This window comes from Trachurus japonicus, chromosome 1 (genome assembly GCF_045865225.1).
Source record: "Trachurus japonicus isolate A0001 chromosome 1, Traja_1.0".
Classification (NCBI taxonomy): Eukaryota; Metazoa; Chordata; class Actinopteri; order Carangiformes; family Carangidae; genus Trachurus; species Trachurus japonicus.
The window spans coordinates 28,730,378-28,749,726 of record NC_140907.1 but is presented as its reverse complement, the minus strand read 5'-3'; the positions used below and the strand labels follow the sequence as shown (position 1 = coordinate 28,749,726).

Genomic DNA, 19,349 nt, shown 5'->3' with positions numbered 1-19,349 from the left:
GCCACTGGCTGGACATTGTTGAAAAAAATACAGTACGATTAATGGAACAAATGACCTACAGTCTAGAAATTAAAACAGAGCTATATACTGTAAGATAGACAAAATGGCATCTTTATGTGATCTTCAACTGAATGTATCATCAGTATAGTGAACATTAGTTTGAAGAACAGACGAAGAAATATTTCAGACTTTTGCCACATGAGAAAACAAACAGCAAACAGACGATAAACAGCACTGAGTCAGTATAGGTAGGTAAATATCAGCTTTACTTCCAAAATATCAAAACAAACATAATTGTAGAACAACGTCTTTAACATAAGAATCTGCCGGCACAAATTAAAAAGCTAAAACTGTAATCTAAGCAGTGTGTATGTGTGTGTCTTCTGCTTCTCTGCTTCATAGATACAGCTCCTTCTCTCTTTCAGCGGTGTTGTCTGATCACGGTGGTTTCCTGCGATAATTCTGCATGTATGTGTGTGTGTGTGTGTTTGTGTATTTGTGTGTTTGTGTGTGTGTGTAGCATCGTCCCGTGGTCCTCATCGGGTCTACTGGTAGTACAGCTCCAGGTTCATCCCATCATGAATTTCATCTGCAGAGGTTGTGGTTAAGTGCAACAGCAGAGCAGTTGTTGAAAAAGTTTTTATGACCATTAACAGACTAAAAGGGGGCAACAGAAAAATGTTCCTTGGTGTTTTATTATGAGAGAAAAAAAACTGTTTTAGAAATGATTTATGATTTAAAAAACAAAAAAAAGTCAGAGTGAAAATTAGAAATAGCTAATAAAATATTTAGGGTATCAGGATGCTGACTGTGGACCCAATTCCTGCCTGATCAGATCTAAACTTCATATTGTGAGCTAACTTTTTTTTTTTTTTTACAAATCGAATAAACTTGTTCCAAAAAATGTATTTTCAATGATGAAGAGGCTTTTTTTTTTTATATGTGCCTGAAATGAACAGGGCAGGTGTCATAATAATACAGACTGACAGGTTAATATATGGTTGTTAGAATGACACCTTGAAGAGATACACGTCGGTTGCAAGAGTTTAAAAACATTGCATTGCATTTTTTTTTCTTTCACTGCAATTATAAAAAGAGATAATATTGGTCACTGCATTGGCCACAATAAAGTACCACTGCTGAGCTGCAGAAAACTTATTGAAAGGATACAGTCGCCCAGAGACACGTGATCTTTGAATATGGTATACCTGTGAAAGCAGAGGAGAAACATTTTAGTTGCTCATATTAAAAAAAAAACAGACACATACATTCGTTACGGTGATAAAAAGGCAGATCAGACGAGAGCTTACCATTTCTTTAATACAATCTTGTCGTATCGTGTTCCTGTCTGTGCAGCAATGAGCTTCTTTAGATCTCCAATGGTGTCCTCCGAGCTGAAACGTGGAGGTTAAAGAAGCAGTGCCACGAGATTTTGATGAGATAATTTTGTTTATGTGGAATGATTTTATCAAAATGACAGTGCGCTCTTATTTTGGAAAAAAAAAAAAAAAAGACAACGAGAACAGAGAGTGTGCTCATGACTGGCTGGCATTGCACTGCAGCTGCAAAGTAGATATTATAAAGCTGAGAAACTTGACAAGTGAAACTGCAGATACCAAACCAGAGTCACAGTTAGTAGGGCAACATCTGACTTATCTACCGAGTCTGAACTCAGCAGCCGAATGTGAATTTCACATCATCGGTTGGTGTGATAAACAGGTTGGTACAAGGAGGAAGCTTAAAAAAACGCCACAACCCCTGCTGCTCAAATGCTCGCCACGTGTCACCGGGCCCAAATGATACCAAGACAACACTCACAAAACTAACAAACAATCCTCGCCACACTGTTCTGGCTGGTAATAAATTGTAGATGATATAAACCATCGTGGTAAATAAAAAGAAGCCACAAGTGAAAAGTCTCTTATCAATAACATCAGAGCCTCACGACAGAAGTTACATTAGACGGTTTGTGATGTGGGAGCATCAAAGACACACGCACCTAAGAGAGAGATAATCAGTATCCTTGATAACGATCACACAATAATAATATCATCATGCTTCATATCACGTCCTCATGATGGTTAAAACCAAGATAATGTGCAACAGGTCTGTAGGTGTAAACATGTTCAGCAGTAATTTAAGTTTGTTTTAATTGTCTTGTCAGGTCCCTCTCGGTAAGGTACGTGGAACGAGGCTTTGCACATGTGCCAGCCTCATCTAGAGGCAGTTTCACTGAAGGATACTTGCACTTGACCCGGACTTTCTTGCCCAGACGATCGTTGCAGACCACCTCAATCATCCTCGGTTCCTGGGAGCCAAAGGAAGAGAGAAAGAGTTTGTTTAACACAAGAGCCTTTAAATAACACCGATTACTTCTCTTTAAATAACACGGTTTATTTCTGGCACCCTCAAACTGATGCATCCTAATGCAATAATACAGCTATCTTTATTAAGACTGTTGATTTTGATGGAGAGAATCACGTTCAAACTAAGCAACCAAACTGATATTTTTGAAGGAAACTGGTCAAAATGGATCACCGATGTGTCAAATGTAAGATCTGGGGCCGTATTTATCTAGCGTCTCCTAAAAACACTGCTGAGAATCGACCTATGAGTACAAAAATTTCTTTGTTGAAAGCTGCACTTAAAAGTTAGTCATCAAACGTCTTGCTCACACTTTTAGTGAAGTGTAGGACTGGATCTTATGTGTCAGTATCAGAGCCGAGTTAAAACAGTACTTAGTACTGTTTTAACTCGGCTCTGAAAATTCAGTTTACGGCACATACTAGTAACTAGTATGTGCCGTAAACTGAATTTTAGATGACGTCACTTCCATAAGTTCATAGGAATGACCAGTCGCTAAATGTAATCCTTATAGAAACATCTCAGTGAATAGTTAAATGGCCAATGGGAGTGTATATTCAACCGTATTTTGACAATAATCTACAAAATAATACAAAATAGACACATTGGGAAATTTTTCCAGTTCAATAATTCAGTGTTACATTGTTGCATTTTTACAGTGGCGAGAAATCAAAACATTGTGATGTGATGACCTTTAATTCTGCTGTTGTCAAGTAATTTGGTGAGATTATGTCCCTTGTTAAATCTGTGACAGGGATGATACCTGATATGTCCAAACGATATCGATTGATCAACTGCTCATTAACAAACAAAGCCATAACGTCCTTCTGCTCAGCCTCAGTGCCATCTCCTTACCACTTAGGACACCTCTGGAGGCAATATCTGGGGGAGTAGGAGTGATTCTAAAGTTGATAAATGGCTTTAAGACTAAAAGACACTTGATAAATTACAGCCCCTGATTTCATAGATAGCAAGGATAAGGTCAAACCATTTACTAGAAAATGTTTTTTCCTGTTTCCAAGCAGGATCTTTATGTTTTTATGTATGATATGCTCATGTTGACTCTGCTGCCTTACTTAGGCTAATGCCCAAATAATCCCCTTGTCATGTTATGTTATATTGTATGTCTTGTGCGTGTTTGTTACTAAAAGAAAAATGAATAAAACGTGAATTTAAAAAATAAGATAAAAAAAAAAGACTGATGATTAGTGGCAGCCGCTGCAGTTTGTGGTGCTGATGTAAACATGACTTATTCAGCCCTCACTGATTTAAATGTGCTGGTCACAATAGTAGACACATCTGTTAGCATAACGCAATGCAGTTTTATTACTGTTGTTGACCAAGATGCCAGATGAACTGACAACTGACAACATACGTGAATATGTGAACAAGTTTATCGTTCATTGGTTTCATTCACACTGAGCCACGTGGAAGAAACTGAGGCTGTTGATGAAATAATCTGGTTGTTTTGTTTAGCTCACGTTAGCTCACAACGTCGTATAACATACAGATAAATGTATATAATGCTGCGAAGCAAACACACAAAGCAAACATTTTGTCCTGGAAATATCGTTAATTGGTTTATATCTATGATTAAAATGTTAAATGTCACAATCTTACCTTAAAAATGAGCAAAAAAATAACAAATAAATGTCTGTCGCTGGTATTTTCTGGAAACGCTCTCCGTCTCGCTTTGCCGTAAAGCCGCTGTGTCAGTTCAGTTCAGTTCAGTTGGGGCTCTCGGCCAATCAAATGGACTTATTTATGATTGACATCCGGGATTGGCCAATGAGAGGACAGGAAACGCCGTCAGAGGGCGGGTCTGCTTTTTGAAAACAACTCGTGTGCCGTAAACACGCCACGGAGTGTTGTGAAAAGCTCACTAGCTGCAGCCTGGCCTGACACACACACACACACACACGGCAGACACACTCCTATAAATATATTTTTAAACAAACGCTCGTGTAGGAAGAGCAATTATAGTAATAATAATGTCGGACGAGGAGAATCTACCATCCGGATGGGAGAAAAGAATGAGCCGCAGTTCAGGTAATGAAATAACTTGAGCTAAATGAGTTAGCCTGCCTGCTAAATGGATATATGTATTAAAGTTAGCTCAGTGGCTAACAGCCCCAGCATCGATGTTTTCTGCTGAAACCAGGCGGAAAATATGGTGCAGCTAAATAAAGACAGGCTGAAACTGCACATTAGTAACTCGGTGTTGCAGATAAGTCTCTTTAAATGTGTTTTTGGGGGCTGTAAGTGGGTGTGTAGTTGATCCATTGAACCTGCCAGGCCCAACATGACGTCATGCTGCATCAGTGCCCTTACCTGCAGACTCAAGGAAAACATCTACATCTGCAGCTGCATACAGTACACACCTGTGTTGGTGGGGGGGGGGGGGACTCTGAGCAGATGACATATATATTTTGCAGATTTTTGTTTGCCAAAGTGACAAGAAGAAGAAGGAAACAGAGATGTAAAAACCAGCCTCTTCGTCCAAACAGGAGAAACAACTTTACACATTCATCATCTGTGGTTGTTGATTGTTGCAATTAAGTCACAAATTTTACTGTGGACTTGATTGAAAATAAAGTTTTAACATATTATGTCACCGCATCATAAACGTCTGTGGTCACAAGTCCGATAGTTTGCCTGTATATAATTTAAATTAGTGGACACTAGTAGGTTGTAATAGAGGTGAATTCAGGCTGTTTTACAATGTTGTATCCTAACCAATATTTTAATAATTTAAGAAGCTGAAAAGTAGTCCATTAAAAGTTCCATTTATATTCTTTATGTGTCCGATATACCAGATTATATACACCTGGTTGGAAAGTGAGATATCCATTGCACAGTTTGCTGACACATTATTGGCGGCACCGAGCCAGACTCTCCTCCCCTGATCCCAGTCCCTCAGTTCAATACCAGCTTGGTCTCTCTCTTTTTTCACCCTACAATTAATCCCTGTGCATCTCACTGCCATCCAGCTCATGATAATAATTTTTAAGTGAGGTTTCATGAGGTCATAAATTGCTGTGGTGGTAAAAACTCAGCTGGCAGCCGGCCATGACTGAACGAATGCAGCTGATTGCTGAATGCAGGATTTTTATATAATGAGGCCGACGGAGAAACCGTATTCAGTTTATATCGGTCGCGGCAAATGTGGGGCAGTGAATCAGTTCATCTCCATAAACAATTACCATAAAAACTTAATAAAGTGAGTAATATGTCACTGTGGATTTTATCTTGTTACTACTACTCCTATGTGACTGCAGCTTTAATTCCTCCCTGTCTTTTGCTTCTTCAGGCAAGGTGTACTACTTCAACCACATCACCAACGCCAGTCAGTGGGAACGTCCAGTGGGAGATGGCCGTGGAGAACCAGATAAGGTTATTATGAGCAATTATTTTGATGATCGGTGAACTTTTATCATACAGCATTTTTCAAAATAAGAGACAAAGTGCTTTGATACATAATTACAGATTGAACTGTTTCAAAGATGTGATGATTAAAACCAGTCAGCCGTAACACTTAAACAGGTGACTGGCTTTAATTTGAGGTTGTTGGGGGTTTTTTTCAGCAGTTTGAAGTGATGTACCCGTGAAAAGTTATATAAACTACAAATTAGGTTTGAAATCAAATGAATAATTATTCAGAACAAACTCTTTAAAACAGGCATTATCTGATATGTCACTTGCTTTTGTTGGCACGATGATGCATTGGATTGTTTGCTTTTGAGAAACAAGAAGGATTTATAATATTTTGGTCCAATTTCCAGTTTCTGTAAAACTTTAGGATCAGTAATTAAATATTTCAGCTACATGGCATCAGTGTGTAATGACTGGCCCGCCACCACATCACTGAGGTTATATTAACATTTACAACTTTACCTGGCAGGCCCGTAGCCAGCCTTGTGGAGGGGGGGGTTCTTTTTTCCCAAAAAGTGGACCCCCCCCCCAAAAAAAAATAAAATAAAAATAAAGGCACACACTTCTTTTTTTCCCCATTATAACTTCACTTTGACATCACATGTTTCTCTTCCTCCACTATCCTTTACTGTTGCTCTCATTTACAACAACATTTTCACCATGTAATTCATTTTTTATATATATATATAAAAAAAAGGCTTAGCTTTTTCATAACAATAATCATAATAATGTTTAATGTAGTTAAATGTATCTGTCTCTCTCTCTCTCTCTCTCTCATACTCACACACACACACACACACACACACACACACACACACACACACACACACACACACACACACACATAGGTACCTGCAAACTGGAAATGATGATAAAGTAAACCCCTGTAGGGGGGGTCTGGGGGGATCCTCCCCCCCGAAAGTTTTTATGATTTTAAGAGGTAAATGAAGCATTCTGGTGTACTCTGAGAAGAATATAATGGGAAGACAACATTCGCTTCAGATAAAAAAAAAAGCAAAAAAAAAAACACACATTTGGTAGGCTACTGACTGAGGTTTCTATCTTTGTAATGGCAAGAATGGCTGGACTGTATGACACTGGTCTAGTGGGGAGCTGTGGCTGGTGAGAAAAAACAAAACTTTTTTTTTTTTCAATCTTTTGACCTGGACCAGCCTTTCAAGGCCAGTTTCCTCTGCTTCACCATGAGCCTCTTTAAGACCACACCACCACCACTTCTGCCCTGTTCTCATCTGTATGATGGCTGTAGCTACTGTCAGATATTAATAAATGAAAGGAGCCTCCCATTCCCATTTGGAGGTTGCAGGTATAACACACGCACACATGTACATGCACACACAGTAACGCACGCACACACGCACACACCTGTTGCTGTCTCCCTCTCCTCTGCTCTCTGGGCTGGGCTGCCTGGCTGTTCTTTTGGGCTACCAAGTGTGCATGGGCCTTAAGGACCGGACGCGTCAGTTCAGTCCGAAAATATGTAGACATTAATTACGATAGGTCAGGTCGCGCTCCTACTCGGCTTCTCTCTCTCTCTCTCTCTCTCTCTCTCTGTCTCTCTCTCTCTCTTTTTTTTTTGGCCGGGTTCGGACCAACTTAATTCAGGGTCCGGGTTTCAACACCCGCGGGTCAGACCGGGTTCGGCTTTTAACTTTCAGGCCCGTTCAGCTTGATGCCAGGAGCAGGACTTTAGAGCAGCATGTCAGTACTGCTGACGCACCGCACCGCAGGTTGCAGAGCGTCAACTCGCGCGGCGCCCTACTGCGCTATGATTGGCTAGAACTCACAGGCTTTGGGCTGTTTGCTTCAGCAGCAGTCCAGTCAACACGGGGACACGCATCCCACACCAATCAGAGAGTTATTAGAGAGCCTAGTCTCGCCTGCCAGACCCTCCTACAGAAAAGAAGGAGATTAGAGATATTAGAGAGCCTAATACACGACAAGCACCGCATTCGCGGCAGCGGTTGGGTGGTGGTGGTGGGGGTGTGTGTGTGTGTGTGGGGGGGGGGGGGTTCGAACGAACCCTCCGATCCCCCTTGGCTACGGGCCAGCCTGGTGGTCAGATATTGTCATACAAGTCTTTGTACTCTCCAAACTTTATAGCAGGAGACAATTTACTGCTAGTTCAATTTAAAAAAAACAACTCAAAACACTATATTAATAACTCCATCGTGTTTCTCTGAGACATTAAGTCTGCAGTTTAGTAAATGCTGCATTAACACTGACAAAGAGTTACTACGTATGAAACCTTGTGTCTCAGGGTCAGAGTTCGGTCTTTGTTGTCACTGATCAGTTTGTGACTTTATTCATTTCCTCTCTCCCTCAGGTTCGCTGCTCTCACCTCCTGGTGAAGCACAATCAGTCACGTCGTCCATCTTCCTGGCGGGAACAGAACATCACACGATCTAAAGACGAGGCCCTGGACCTCATTCAGAGTGCGTGAGCTGGAAGGGAGGGAGGGGAGGGGCGGAGGGATCTGTGTGTGTGTGTGTGTGTGTGTGTGTGATTCGATGGGTCGATCAACATGTTTTGTTTGTTCTTCCTCTGATCGTGTATGTGCAGAGTACATAGAGGACATCAAGTCTGGAGAGAAGTTTGAGAATCTGGCCTCTCAGTTCAGCGACTGCAGCTCCGCAAAGAACGGTGGAGATCTGGGACTGTTTGGCAGAGGTACACACACACACACACACACACACACACACACACACACACACACTGTACACAATCATACATAGAAGCATAGGTTGCCATGAATACCTACTAGAGCACAAAATGTGTCTTAAAGGGATAGTTCAACATTTTGGGGCAAATTGGCTCATCGCCATAATCCCCATAGTTTTAGCAGTAGGTTTGTTACCTTTAATTGACGGTGCAAGCTATTTTTAGAACGGCGGAGTAGAGCCGCGAGCTGCTCAGAGCTACGTTACGGAGGCTCATGGGATTTCTTGGTTTCCCTCCTCAAACTCATCAAATACACAATCCAACAACTCCAAAACAGGTTGTGACCTGCACATTCACCATGAGATAATAACTTAACGTTACGAGACAGAGTTGTTTTCAAGGCAAATGCAGAGATTGCTTGCTGAAAAACTGCCCTCGACAGGAACGCGCATTGGCGGTTTTGCATGAATTTACCTTGAAAACAACTCTGTCTTGTAAAAAAAAGCTTGCACTGACAACTAAAGGTAAAGAACCTACTCCTAAAACTATAGGGATTATGGTAATGGGCCAGTTTGCCAAAATGTTGAACTATCCCAATGATAAAAGTAGTAAAACATAAGGTCTGCACACCAGAAGAAGAAGTTATTCTTTATTATCACCTTTAAATATTTAATAAGCTGATATGATGGCACAACATTTTGATACATTTTTTGTTTAGCACCCAGTTCTTATATTTTGGGGATGTGCATGCTGCTTCTATAGTTTTAAATGATAAAAGTAAATAAAAATGTAAGAAATTACTTATGTTTAAATATTGTTTCCAAAAACTACAGTTCCAAACTGTTTTAGGAAATAATTTATATATTTTAACTGGGAGTTCATGTGTTGTTGCCTGAAGTAGTAACAAGAAGGGGGCTGGGGTTCAGACTGTGGTGAAGTCAAACAGTCTTGAGAGATGTAGACATTGTTTGTTTTTGTCTTGTCATGATCATTTCTGGTAGGGTGTCTATTTAATTGTCTGAAAATCAAAGGCAAAAGAGTTGCGAGGCTAAATTTTTATTGCACAAGCATGTGAAAATTTGTGTTGTGGCTTTAACACGTCGTATCTGTGTTCATGTTTCAGGTCAGATGCAGAAGCCTTTTGAAGACGCCTCCTTTGCTCTGAAAGTGGGAGACATGAGTGGTCCTGTTTTTACTGACTCTGGCGTCCACATCATCCTACGCACTGGATAAAAGGAGGAAGACACACACTGTATTATCCTTCTCACACACACACATACACACGCACACACACAATTCAAGTCAACCAGTCCTGTGATTTATTTTAATGACACCCACCACCAAATAAAACAAAGCTTAACGGGCTGAATCGCATCATTTTAAGTGGGATCATTTTTGTTCCGAGCACAATTAAACATGTTTGAATTATTCCATCACACTGAAGATCAATGAGTTGTGCAGATTATTCCTATAAGACCTCAAGCTTTTATTAACCATGGCAATGCCATTATATAAAACATTGGAGTGCCTGTGACTCTGTTGAAGTGACTGCCCCGTAGAAACAGTTTCACATGACGAGTGAAGTTTGAGAATGCGTAATGTGTAAAAGCTTGTGTTTTTGTATGTGCATGTCTTCGAAAGGACCATTTACTGTATGTTTTTCCATTTCTACAGTATGTGTGCCAAAGCGATTCCTCTGTCTGTCTTTCTGTTCTAGGTTTTTAAGACATTTAAAGATTTGTTCTGGTCATTGCAGAGATGCAAGCTCAACATTTAGCACTGTTTTACTTACAGATATTAACAAATATAGGGTTATTAGTTTTCATCTTCACAGTGCACGTTCCCCCCCCTTCCTCTGTGGATGTGCAAGGATGGCATCGCTGAAATCTTCCAGGTTTTAACAATCAGCTCTGCAGCTTTTAAAAGCATCAAGGTTCAGATGAACTGTTACACTCTTGTGTCATTGGAGCTCTTCTTCCATCAATAAAGAAAAAATGTTTTTTTTTTGTAAGTTTCTCTCAGTTCCTCTTTGTGAGAGTCAAACCTCACTGCAAAATCTGTGTGTGCATGTGAGAGATGACGGGTGTGTGAGGACCAAATGAAATGATGGATAAATGCAAAATAACCTGCTATTAGACGTAAAGAATCATGAGCAGTGGTAGGAAATAAACGTAAAGGAAATTTCCAGATCATTTCACCACCATCGTTCATTTCTTCGCAGTTTTGGCTGCGTGGACTAAGAACGTGTGTTACCTCCAGGATGGATCAATGGATGGATGATGTCACTGTGCATTAGCTTCATGCTATTTGCTAATTTGCTCAGTATAATGTTAAAGTTATATTTAATATTTTCCAAGTTTGCCGTCTTATTCAAGCACATTGAATATCAGCAGAATGAATTAATGGCATCAGCTTTGCAGGCAAAGTTTTGGACACATTAAAATAGGATCAATTGATCCTATTTCCAACACATGTCACAGAAACCGATATAACATTTTGATATGAGGACACTTAAGTAAAACGAGAGTTTTAAAGCTGATTCAGTGTGGTTGGTGGATCAACCAATAAAAAGAGCTATGCTTTTACAGACTGTGGAGACAGAAGCACCTCCATCTTTTCAAAAATATTTATATTTAGCCTATTCATTTAAATTTCCAAACAGAATTAAATCCAATTATTTTAGCTCTTAGTAGGCTACTTTCCTCTTTGCGGTGTTCTTCAAACACAATTGTCCTCTGTGTTGATTTTATATGCTTTTAAAACCAGGAAATCGTAAACAACCCTGGTTCATTTCTTTTTTTTTTACCATCCTTATCTCCTTTGATTTGCTGCTCTCTATTTTTCTTTTTCTATTTCCTCATACTCAGCTTCTCTGATAAATAACTTGGGCTCCTTCTGCTGCAGCTTTTCACTTTGATGACAGTAGGTGGGACAGCAACATCGACTCTTTGGACATTTCAAACAGGTAGAAAATCCTTAAAATTTTGATGAGATGACATCAATAATCTTTAATAGACAAGACTGAGGATAAATTTAAATCATTTAAAAACGCAGCATGAGTTGACCTCTGATGCTGTTTTATCGATGAATAGTACCAAAAAGGCTCAGATTTAAGATCACTGATTTTCTTTTGAGTTTACAGATCTGTATAATGTGTTATTATGTAATATCTGAGATCAGATGTTTAGATTGATGATTTTATATTCTGAATCTGGTTCAAAACAAATGAATCTCTGATGTAGCGCGTCGACTCTTATGTAATGCAGATCTCAGAACAGTTATGAATTTTCATGCAAAAGCCTGAATCAAAACCTTGTTCACGCATGTTGAAAAACCTGCAAATTCAGTTAATCACTTCAACATTGTGACCGGTCAGTGAGCTAAACATATGCAGCAGAACTGTTTTGATATTTTCATAAACACCTGACTGACTTACTAAGAAAAGGAGAACTGCAGACAAAAAGAGTAACTGTTCATGGCACTACACTTACTGCACAACAAATAATTCTGGTTCAGCATTGCATATCAGCACATCACTGCACTGTCACTATTCAACACTGTACAAAATGACTGAAATGTATGTGCAAACCTGTGGATGACAGAAGAGCATTAGATTTAGACAATCGTTTGAAAGTGTTTGACACTTCATACAAACACTCCTAACATGAGATAACAGCATCTTGCAGACATCTCCTTTCATTGGCTGTTTAGATATTAACAAGTATAAAAGTTATATAGTGGGGCAGTACTACCAGACAGTGATAGCTGGATGTAATTAGGTACATGCACAGTGTTGAAGGATAAGGCTGGCATTGTTCTTCTTCAGTTTTAGTACTTTATTGTTATATTTCATTATATTATTGTGCATCAACACTATCTATCAGGGTCAATACACTGTTGATTTGGGATTCATTACAGTAACAAAAAGTGGTAGATCATATAAACTTCCACATTCTTCAACAAGTTATCCTACAACAAGCTGAGCAAAGTCACGGCTGACATCAACATGTTCCTGTCATTGGTGCAATCACCACCAGAGGGCGATATTCACACAGCATAGATAGATAGATAGATAGATAGATAGATAGATAGATAGATAGATAGATAGATAGATAGATAGATAGATAGATAGATAGATAGATAGATCACTCACGTCCTCTCTGTTTTTCCTCAGTCTTTCATCGTCTCCAGCCATGCTCTCCCTCTCAGCTCCACCTCCTCTCTACCTGACTCTCCTCCTCCTCTTCTGTCTGTTCTCTATCTCCCCTGTTCTCTCCTGTGGGATCGGGAACTCCAGTGATTGTGAGTCCGCCCCCTTCGTACCAGGCCACAACCTGGTGGGGGAAGGTTTTGATGTGGTCACTCTGCGAAGGAAAGGAGCTTACATGGTGGACGTGAAGACTTTCCTCACCCCGAGTGGCACCTGTATCCTCTGTTCCAACCCTCTCCAAGGAGAGAGCCTGCAGAAGGTAAACAGCAGATTATAATAATCACTTTCACACACTTTAATGTGAGCATGATAACTGAGCTGGCCTCTCCCTCACTCTCAGCTGCCGGTCTCTGTAGTGGACTGGCGTGCATTCACCCGATGCACTGATGATCTCTACAGCAGCGCCCACACATCTGTCAGGTATACAGCTTCTTATCTGAATCAGCTCCAGTCTGATAGCAAGGGAAGTCAGTTTTTATTTTGATTTTGTTCTCATTCGACAAGTGCCTCACAATAAAATTTGCTTTAATCTCAGTTTAGATCAATCTGGCAGCTCCAAATTAAATTTCACACTGACAGTCTAAAGATCAGCCTGATGTCACACAACCATCCTCTTCCTAAATTCTCCGTCCTCCTCCTCCATCATTGTGGTAGATAAAGGAAAAAATCTGACAGCTACACTCTTATCTCGTGTTTGTGCGTTTGAAAATATAAACAGTGACGTTTAATGATGATTAGTTATTGTGATTGTTTTCACAGCTCATTGATCAACACTTACACCTCACAGGATAGTAACGACTGGAAGGTAGGAAACATTTGTTGACATGAAATTAACTTTTATTAGGCTATAATTAATTAATTTATATCTATAAGTAGAGACTGTCAGTCAGTCATTTGATTTGGTCACTTGGTTTACCACTGGAATAGAGACATAAAGACATTGCAGTAAATTAAACTCTTGGGCTATATTTTCAAAAGAGGTAATATTATTTGATTTAAGACACAAAGACAAATTAATTTTAAGGCCAGTGACAGAAGATCCAGTATCAGAACCAGTAATATACAATGTTGTGGTGATTATGGTTGAACATTAAACAGCTCATGAGCTTTATTTCTTTATTTGATTAATCAGGTTGGTCTAGATTTAGATAAGTTTGTCAACCTAGAGGTCGGGGGAACACGCTCCACTGCTTATACGTTCGCCACGACCAGGACCAGTGAGGACCGCTACACCTTCAGCACCCACAGGGTCACCTGTAATCATTATGGGTAAGAAGAAGTGAAGACCCTTGCATCATCAGAGCATAAATTGAGTAAATAGAATAATTTCAGATAACATAATTTCCTCTTCTGTCCCTGTATATCTAGTTACCGTGTGTCGAGCCGACCCCCCCTCAGCTTTGAGTTCAGTAAGGATTTGGCCAGGCTGCCAAGTTTCTACAACTCTTCCACCAGGAATCAGTACCAGGATCTTATACAAACCTATGGCACACACTACATCCGCCAGGTTTGTACACACACACAAACACACAGTATTTAAATTTAATTATAATTTTATATATTATAATTTTAAAAACATACGTCGTTTTGTTCCAACAACATTGTATTTCATTTTATTTCAGGTTTATCTTGGGGGGAGGCTCAGGCGAGTCACAGCTACACGTACCTGTTTGTCCACACTGAACGGACTCTCCTCAAATGAGGTAACAGGCACTATCTTTATATTTGTACACAATACATGTGCCAGTAGTAACACTGATAAAAGTACAGAAATGTAAATAATTTATATGCTGTACAAACTTAATGTATACATTTATATCAAAATGTATTATAGCCTACCAGGATAGACTCTAAACACAGAGCATCTTGACTTTTTTAAGTGCAGTGGTTTCAAAAAGTGTTCAGACCCCTTTATTTTTTGTGTTTCATGCGCACCGAGATAAAAGCATTATTTATCTTTTATTTCCTCTTGTGTCCTCCAGGCACACTCCTGCTTATCACTAGGTGTGTCTGTCGGCCTGGGGAAGGTGAAGTTATCTGGCAGCCATCAATCTTGCAACAAGATCCTGCAGAACCAGGACGTCGTCACCTCGTTCAGCTCTGGTCTCCACCAACACTACACAGAGGTGGTGGGAGGCTCTGGTTGGCTGGGGGAGTTTTCACTCACCCATAACGACTCCCTGGGCTACAAGAACTGGCTGAAGACCCTCAAGGACGAACCCGATGTTGTGTCTTACTCCCTTCGGCCAATGTATGAGCTGGTGCTAAGTGAGAGCAAGAGAGCAGGGATGAAGGCGGCCATAGAGCAGTACCTGAAGGACAACGCCGTGAGGACCTCACCCAGAGAGCCAGACTGTGGAGGGAGCACTCCTAACCTGGCCGCCAACTGCTGCCCTCAACAGGCCTGGAGGGGGACGCTGGAGGTGACCATCGTCCGAGCCTGGGATCTGAAAGGAGATGTCACCGGCAAAACTGAGGGGTAAGAAGATTGAAGACCAGGTTGAGGAGAGCTGAGGGTGGGATATCAAAAACAATGTGTGTTGATCAGTTGACTTCTTTCCTTGTTCTCTCCATGTCACAGCTATGCCAAGATGTGGTATGGCCCCCATTACCGCAGGACTCACATGGTCAGGGCATACTCCCCTTGGTGGAACGCACGTTATAATCTGGGCAAGGTCAGTAGTAGTAGTAGCTTCTCTTTACAATTCAACTAAAAAAAGGGTCAAACGTTTTTTAATTGCATTAACATTGTTTTCAGGTAATCTCAGAATATGGTAGGGGTCAGCAGTAGATGAGTGCCAGCTGTTTGAAAGGTGAAACTTTCTGCTTCAAATGAGGACAAACAAACTCTTTTATCTCAGATATTTTGCATAAAAAAACACACACAAATGACGTCAGGATTGAAGCTGAACATGTTCACTAACTCGTACAAGCCGTAACAGTAGATTTAAAGATATGGGCTGTTTTATTCAGCAGCAACCATCAAAAGCCGAATTATGATAAAATGTCCAGTTCGTGAGTTTTCATGAGTTTTTGACTGTTATCTATTTCAGTTCTTTTTCTGTTCATCATAGAGTTCCTGAATTCACACATAAGGTGTAAGTGTCTATTTTTGTAATTAAAAAAATATATCAAAAAACGTAAAATTAAGTTTTTGGCACTCAGTGAGTTAACAGTCCCTGATTAATGAATTGGTCTCAGCTGTGGCTCTGGCATGAGGCTCAGAGGTTGCCACGGCAATTTGAGGTGATTGCGACATTGAGACACACCCCAGGTTGAGGCACACAGAAAGAGGGTGATTTTCTACCTCAGTGCTTGTCTCACATTTGGGGTCATTGCGACAAAATGGTAACTCCTATCAGAAAAAGAAGCAGACCTTGGTCGTCCAGAGGACTTCACGAACATGTTGATATTTTTCAGTGTTTCTAGGGTAAACATTTTGGAAACCCAAGCAAATTAAAAAACAGAGGTCCCTTCTGCTTGTCTCCGAAATCCTTTGAATTTGAGTCAATGGGACCCAGCTACACTCAGAGGTTCACAGTTTAAATTCTTTAAGTCTTTCTGCTTTTTTGAGCATATTGTGAGAGAGAGGAAAAGTTTTTCTACAACTGTGGAGAGGATCATGTGTGTAGAGTGCAATTTGTGGCCGTGAGGAGCATGTAAAGAGAAAATTTTCAGACAACTTCTCCCACTCTAGATGATGATGTCACCCACCAAATTTCAAGACAATACACCGTCAAGTGTGTGTCTGCGTGTGTGGAGGGAGGGAGGGGGTTGACAAGTTAATAGAGGGACCTGACGGTCTATCGTCTTGAAATTTCAGACAAAGTCTTGGAGTTTACTTTCACTTTCGTCAGCTTACTACGACATGTACGAGCTGCGATTGGCTGCTCCTCCTGCTCCCTCTACCTGACAGGTGGAGAATCGTTGGTTGTGGTGGATTTTGGCAAATATGATTACAGGCTGTAGGTGGAGCCAGAGGATTTGGATTTTGTCCTAAATTACCCATTTAATGTCCTACTATCAGAATATAGTGACAGTTCCATATGACTGAATAATTGTTACCAACTGAAGCTTTAAAGCCGTAGGAGGAGCAGCGAATCGAAATTTGACATGGAAGATGAAGATCAATTCATTTTATTTTTTTAAATTTTGCATTAGCCGATATTAACTGGTGTTCACAGATCCCTAGTCACCAACACTAAGCTAAAAAACCTGCCCTTTCTTACATACATACATAGGCTGTGTAAAATTTAAAATGATTGTAAAACATTTTTTGCAAATTACAAGTTGTAATTCTGCATTTGTCCCATGTGAGAACAGACCTGGAAAAGTCTATTTAGAGTAACAGAAAGAGTGATTTTGCTTTTTGTGAAGGTGGACACTAGCCTGGGTTTGAAGGTTGAGGTCTGGGACGAGGATGTCACCTGGGACGACCTGCTGGGGTCATGTGTGAGGTACCTGAGCCAGGGAACGCACACATTCCACTGTCCGGCCAAGAGAGGTGGCTTTGAGGTCAAGTACACCCTGACCTGTGACCGTCATCTGACTGGAGACAGGTGTCAGCGTTACAAACCATCTCCACAGTGAGGAACATCATGTGGGGCCACATATCTTATAGAGTTGCTGCTCCTTTTACCGGTACTTTCAAGTGTGTTATCGGAGGTAGTTAGTCACACTGGTGCTGTAATGTCTAAGGCACTCACGCATTTTATGTTCCACATTTGTTAAAAGTTCAATTAATCAATTTTTGACATGATAAGTAATGAGCCGAATCATGCACTCAAATACATATATTCACTTTGATTTTTTTTTTCTTTTAAAATCATGATCTGTAGTATGTGTAAACACTTTGACATAAATAACAATATCGGTCATCTGCTGTGTAATATCAACAGTCTATGGTGGTGGTACTGAAAAAGGTTTTTAATTTAGGTGGTGGGTAGGTACCCAAGTGGAGTCAGACCTTGTTTTGTCAGTGTTTAATCTTCTCATTTAAATAAAGACTCAAAACTTGTGCTTCCTTCCTGAAAAACTGTATTATATTTTGTGGGTCTTTCTTGGAAAGGTGAGTACTACTGTGACTTTTGGGCAGATGGTGAAAATAGAGACGTTAGTTTCACTTTGTAGAAAAACATGTTGTGCTGTCTTAAATAATGAAAAAAAAAAAAAAAAGAATTCGCACGACATCAACTTTTTGGAAAAGGTACTGTAGAAAGGCGCCAACAACAGCCCCAACCCTACCCCACCCTCCACAGGGTTTGACAGATAGAGATCCCCAACTTAGCCCACACCCATCACAGATATGTCTAATTTTGTTCGTAAACCAATAGAAAAGGAAATGAACAACGCATTTAGAGAAATTATTTTATCATCTCAATGCTGAGAATTAACGCGCCTCCAAAACATAATGCGCCACTTTCAGTTTCATTCTCTGCATCATGTTGCCACATGTCTGTGCGCGCAGCCCAGTGGATGTATCATTTGCACCAACCACCGCCACCACCACTGCGTCACAGCACCAACCACCGCCCTGCTCTTTCCTGCAGAAACCCATCAGTCGCAGGGGAACACAGGTAAAACACTGTTTATAATGGACCGGTGTTTTTTTTTTTCATGCTCTTGCAGATGACAGCATGTTTCGATTTTTGACGCAACTTGGCACACGTTCTGCATAACTCATGCGTAAAGTTGCATGCTCTGGGAAAGCTACAAATGCACAGATTTCCTGGTCTTGGATGTGATAAACTTAGATATTCACGTGTTTCTAATAATTAATGACTCTTGACGCACAGTTAATTAAACTCGCATTATTCTCTGTGGCGCATGGACCTCATCGAATCCTGCACTGTTTTATGAGTTGTAGGCTACTGAACATAAACCTCATCGATTTTCAAGAGTTGAAAATGTCATACTGGGAATACAGAGAAATTAGTCGGTCATTTATTTATCGATTATATTTGCAAAATGAGCTCACCGCTGAGGAAAACTATATTAATATATATTTTAAATAGGCTTGAGCCAAACAGGCAGCACAAACGGTTAAAAGCTTTACTGGGCTGAGCCAGGAGGAGTTTCAGGTTTTGCAAATAATTCTGCGTTCACTTCATATTACAGTTCCTCTCTCTCTCTCTCTCTCTCTCTCTCTCTCTCTCACACACACACACACACACACACACACACACACACACACACTCTCTCTCTCTCTCTCTCTCTCTCTCTCGCACGCACGTACGCACCAATAACCTCACGTTCATTTTTGTGGTTTGTATATTTTTGGTTTGTACCTTTAACTTTACCCTCAAGTGAATTGTCTGGTTATATTTTCTGGTTACTTCAAGATAATTCACATCTCTGAGCCAATCAGAATCCAGAATTTTGACAAGACAGAGATATAGTATTATGAATTATTTATTCATACTTTTTTGGGGTATTTTTGAAGAAGTAACAGGTAAATACAGCCCAAAAACAACCTGGAAAATCAAATCTTGCTGATGGAATTTTCCCGACTCTGTTGTACATAGCAGCTTGTTTTGTACACTGAAGTGGTGGCCAAGCCAGGGGAATGTGACGCCTGGTCCAAATACTCACAGACTGTTTCAAGTCTGATCCTGATCATTGACTCATATGATCCAGACAGTGTTATGGCATCAACATTTTCTAA

The 19,349-nt window shown here is 40.3% G+C and overlaps 3 protein-coding genes across 3 annotated transcripts; 2 read left to right on the top strand and 1 right to left on the bottom strand.

Annotated features, from left to right (window-relative positions):
* Positions 1–245: 245 nt before the first annotated feature.
* Positions 246–4,045, bottom strand: ubl5 (ubiquitin like protein 5). The gene is made up of 5 exons (XM_085792353.1): positions 3,985–4,045; positions 2,244–2,308; positions 1,311–1,394; positions 1,171–1,208; positions 246–589 (listed from the first exon to the last, which is right to left on the bottom strand). Exons 2-5 carry the CDS (start codon positions 2,297–2,299, stop codon positions 546–548), a joined length of 222 nt encoding a protein of 73 aa, XP_085648479.1. The 5' UTR covers positions 2,300–2,308; positions 3,985–4,045; the 3' UTR covers positions 246–545.
* A 186-nt stretch (positions 4,046–4,231) lies between these two features.
* Positions 4,232–10,481, top strand: pin1 (peptidylprolyl cis/trans isomerase, NIMA-interacting 1). The gene is made up of 5 exons (XM_085784194.1): positions 4,232–4,413; positions 5,675–5,757; positions 8,141–8,249; positions 8,377–8,484; positions 9,599–10,481. The coding sequence occupies exons 1-5, from the start codon at positions 4,356–4,358 to the stop codon at positions 9,706–9,708; spliced, it is 468 nt and encodes a 155-aa protein (XP_085640320.1). The 5' UTR covers positions 4,232–4,355; the 3' UTR covers positions 9,709–10,481.
* Positions 10,482–12,641: 2,160 nt separating this feature from the next.
* Positions 12,642–17,708, top strand: LOC146992131 (perforin-1-like). Its single transcript, XM_085784181.1, has 9 exons — positions 12,642–12,944; positions 13,026–13,105; positions 13,445–13,490; positions 13,818–13,954; positions 14,054–14,192; positions 14,308–14,388; positions 14,668–15,164; positions 15,267–15,360; positions 17,063–17,708. The coding sequence occupies exons 1-9, from the start codon at positions 12,669–12,671 to the stop codon at positions 17,273–17,275; spliced, it is 1,563 nt and encodes a 520-aa protein (XP_085640307.1). The 5' UTR covers positions 12,642–12,668; the 3' UTR covers positions 17,276–17,708.
* The last annotated feature ends 1,641 nt before the right edge of the window (positions 17,709–19,349 follow it).

Coding starts and splice junctions, on each gene's coding strand:
- ubl5 (XM_085792353.1), bottom strand. CDS start 2,299: ATGATTGAGGTGGTCTGCAACGATCGTCTGGGCAAGAAAGTCCGGGTC. Junction 1,395..2,243: donor AAAGTCCGGGTCAAGTGCAA/GTATCCTTCAGT, acceptor TCCACGTTTCAG/CTCGGAGGACACCATTGGAG. Junction 590..1,170: donor TCACGTGTCTCTGGGCGACT/GTATCCTTTCAA, acceptor CAACCTCTGCAG/ATGAAATTCATGATGGGATG.
- pin1 (XM_085784194.1), top strand. CDS start 4,356: ATGTCGGACGAGGAGAATCTACCATCCGGATGGGAGAAAAGAATGAGC. Junction 5,758..8,140: donor GCCGTGGAGAACCAGATAAG/GTTATTATGAGC, acceptor TCTCTCCCTCAG/GTTCGCTGCTCTCACCTCCT. Junction 8,485..9,598: donor TCTGGGACTGTTTGGCAGAG/GTACACACACAC, acceptor TTCATGTTTCAG/GTCAGATGCAGAAGCCTTTT.
- LOC146992131 (XM_085784181.1), top strand. CDS start 12,669: ATGCTCTCCCTCTCAGCTCCACCTCCTCTCTACCTGACTCTCCTCCTC. Junction 12,945..13,025: donor AAGGAGAGAGCCTGCAGAAG/GTAAACAGCAGA, acceptor CCTCACTCTCAG/CTGCCGGTCTCTGTAGTGGA. Junction 13,106..13,444: donor AGCGCCCACACATCTGTCAG/GTATACAGCTTC, acceptor TTGTTTTCACAG/CTCATTGATCAACACTTACA.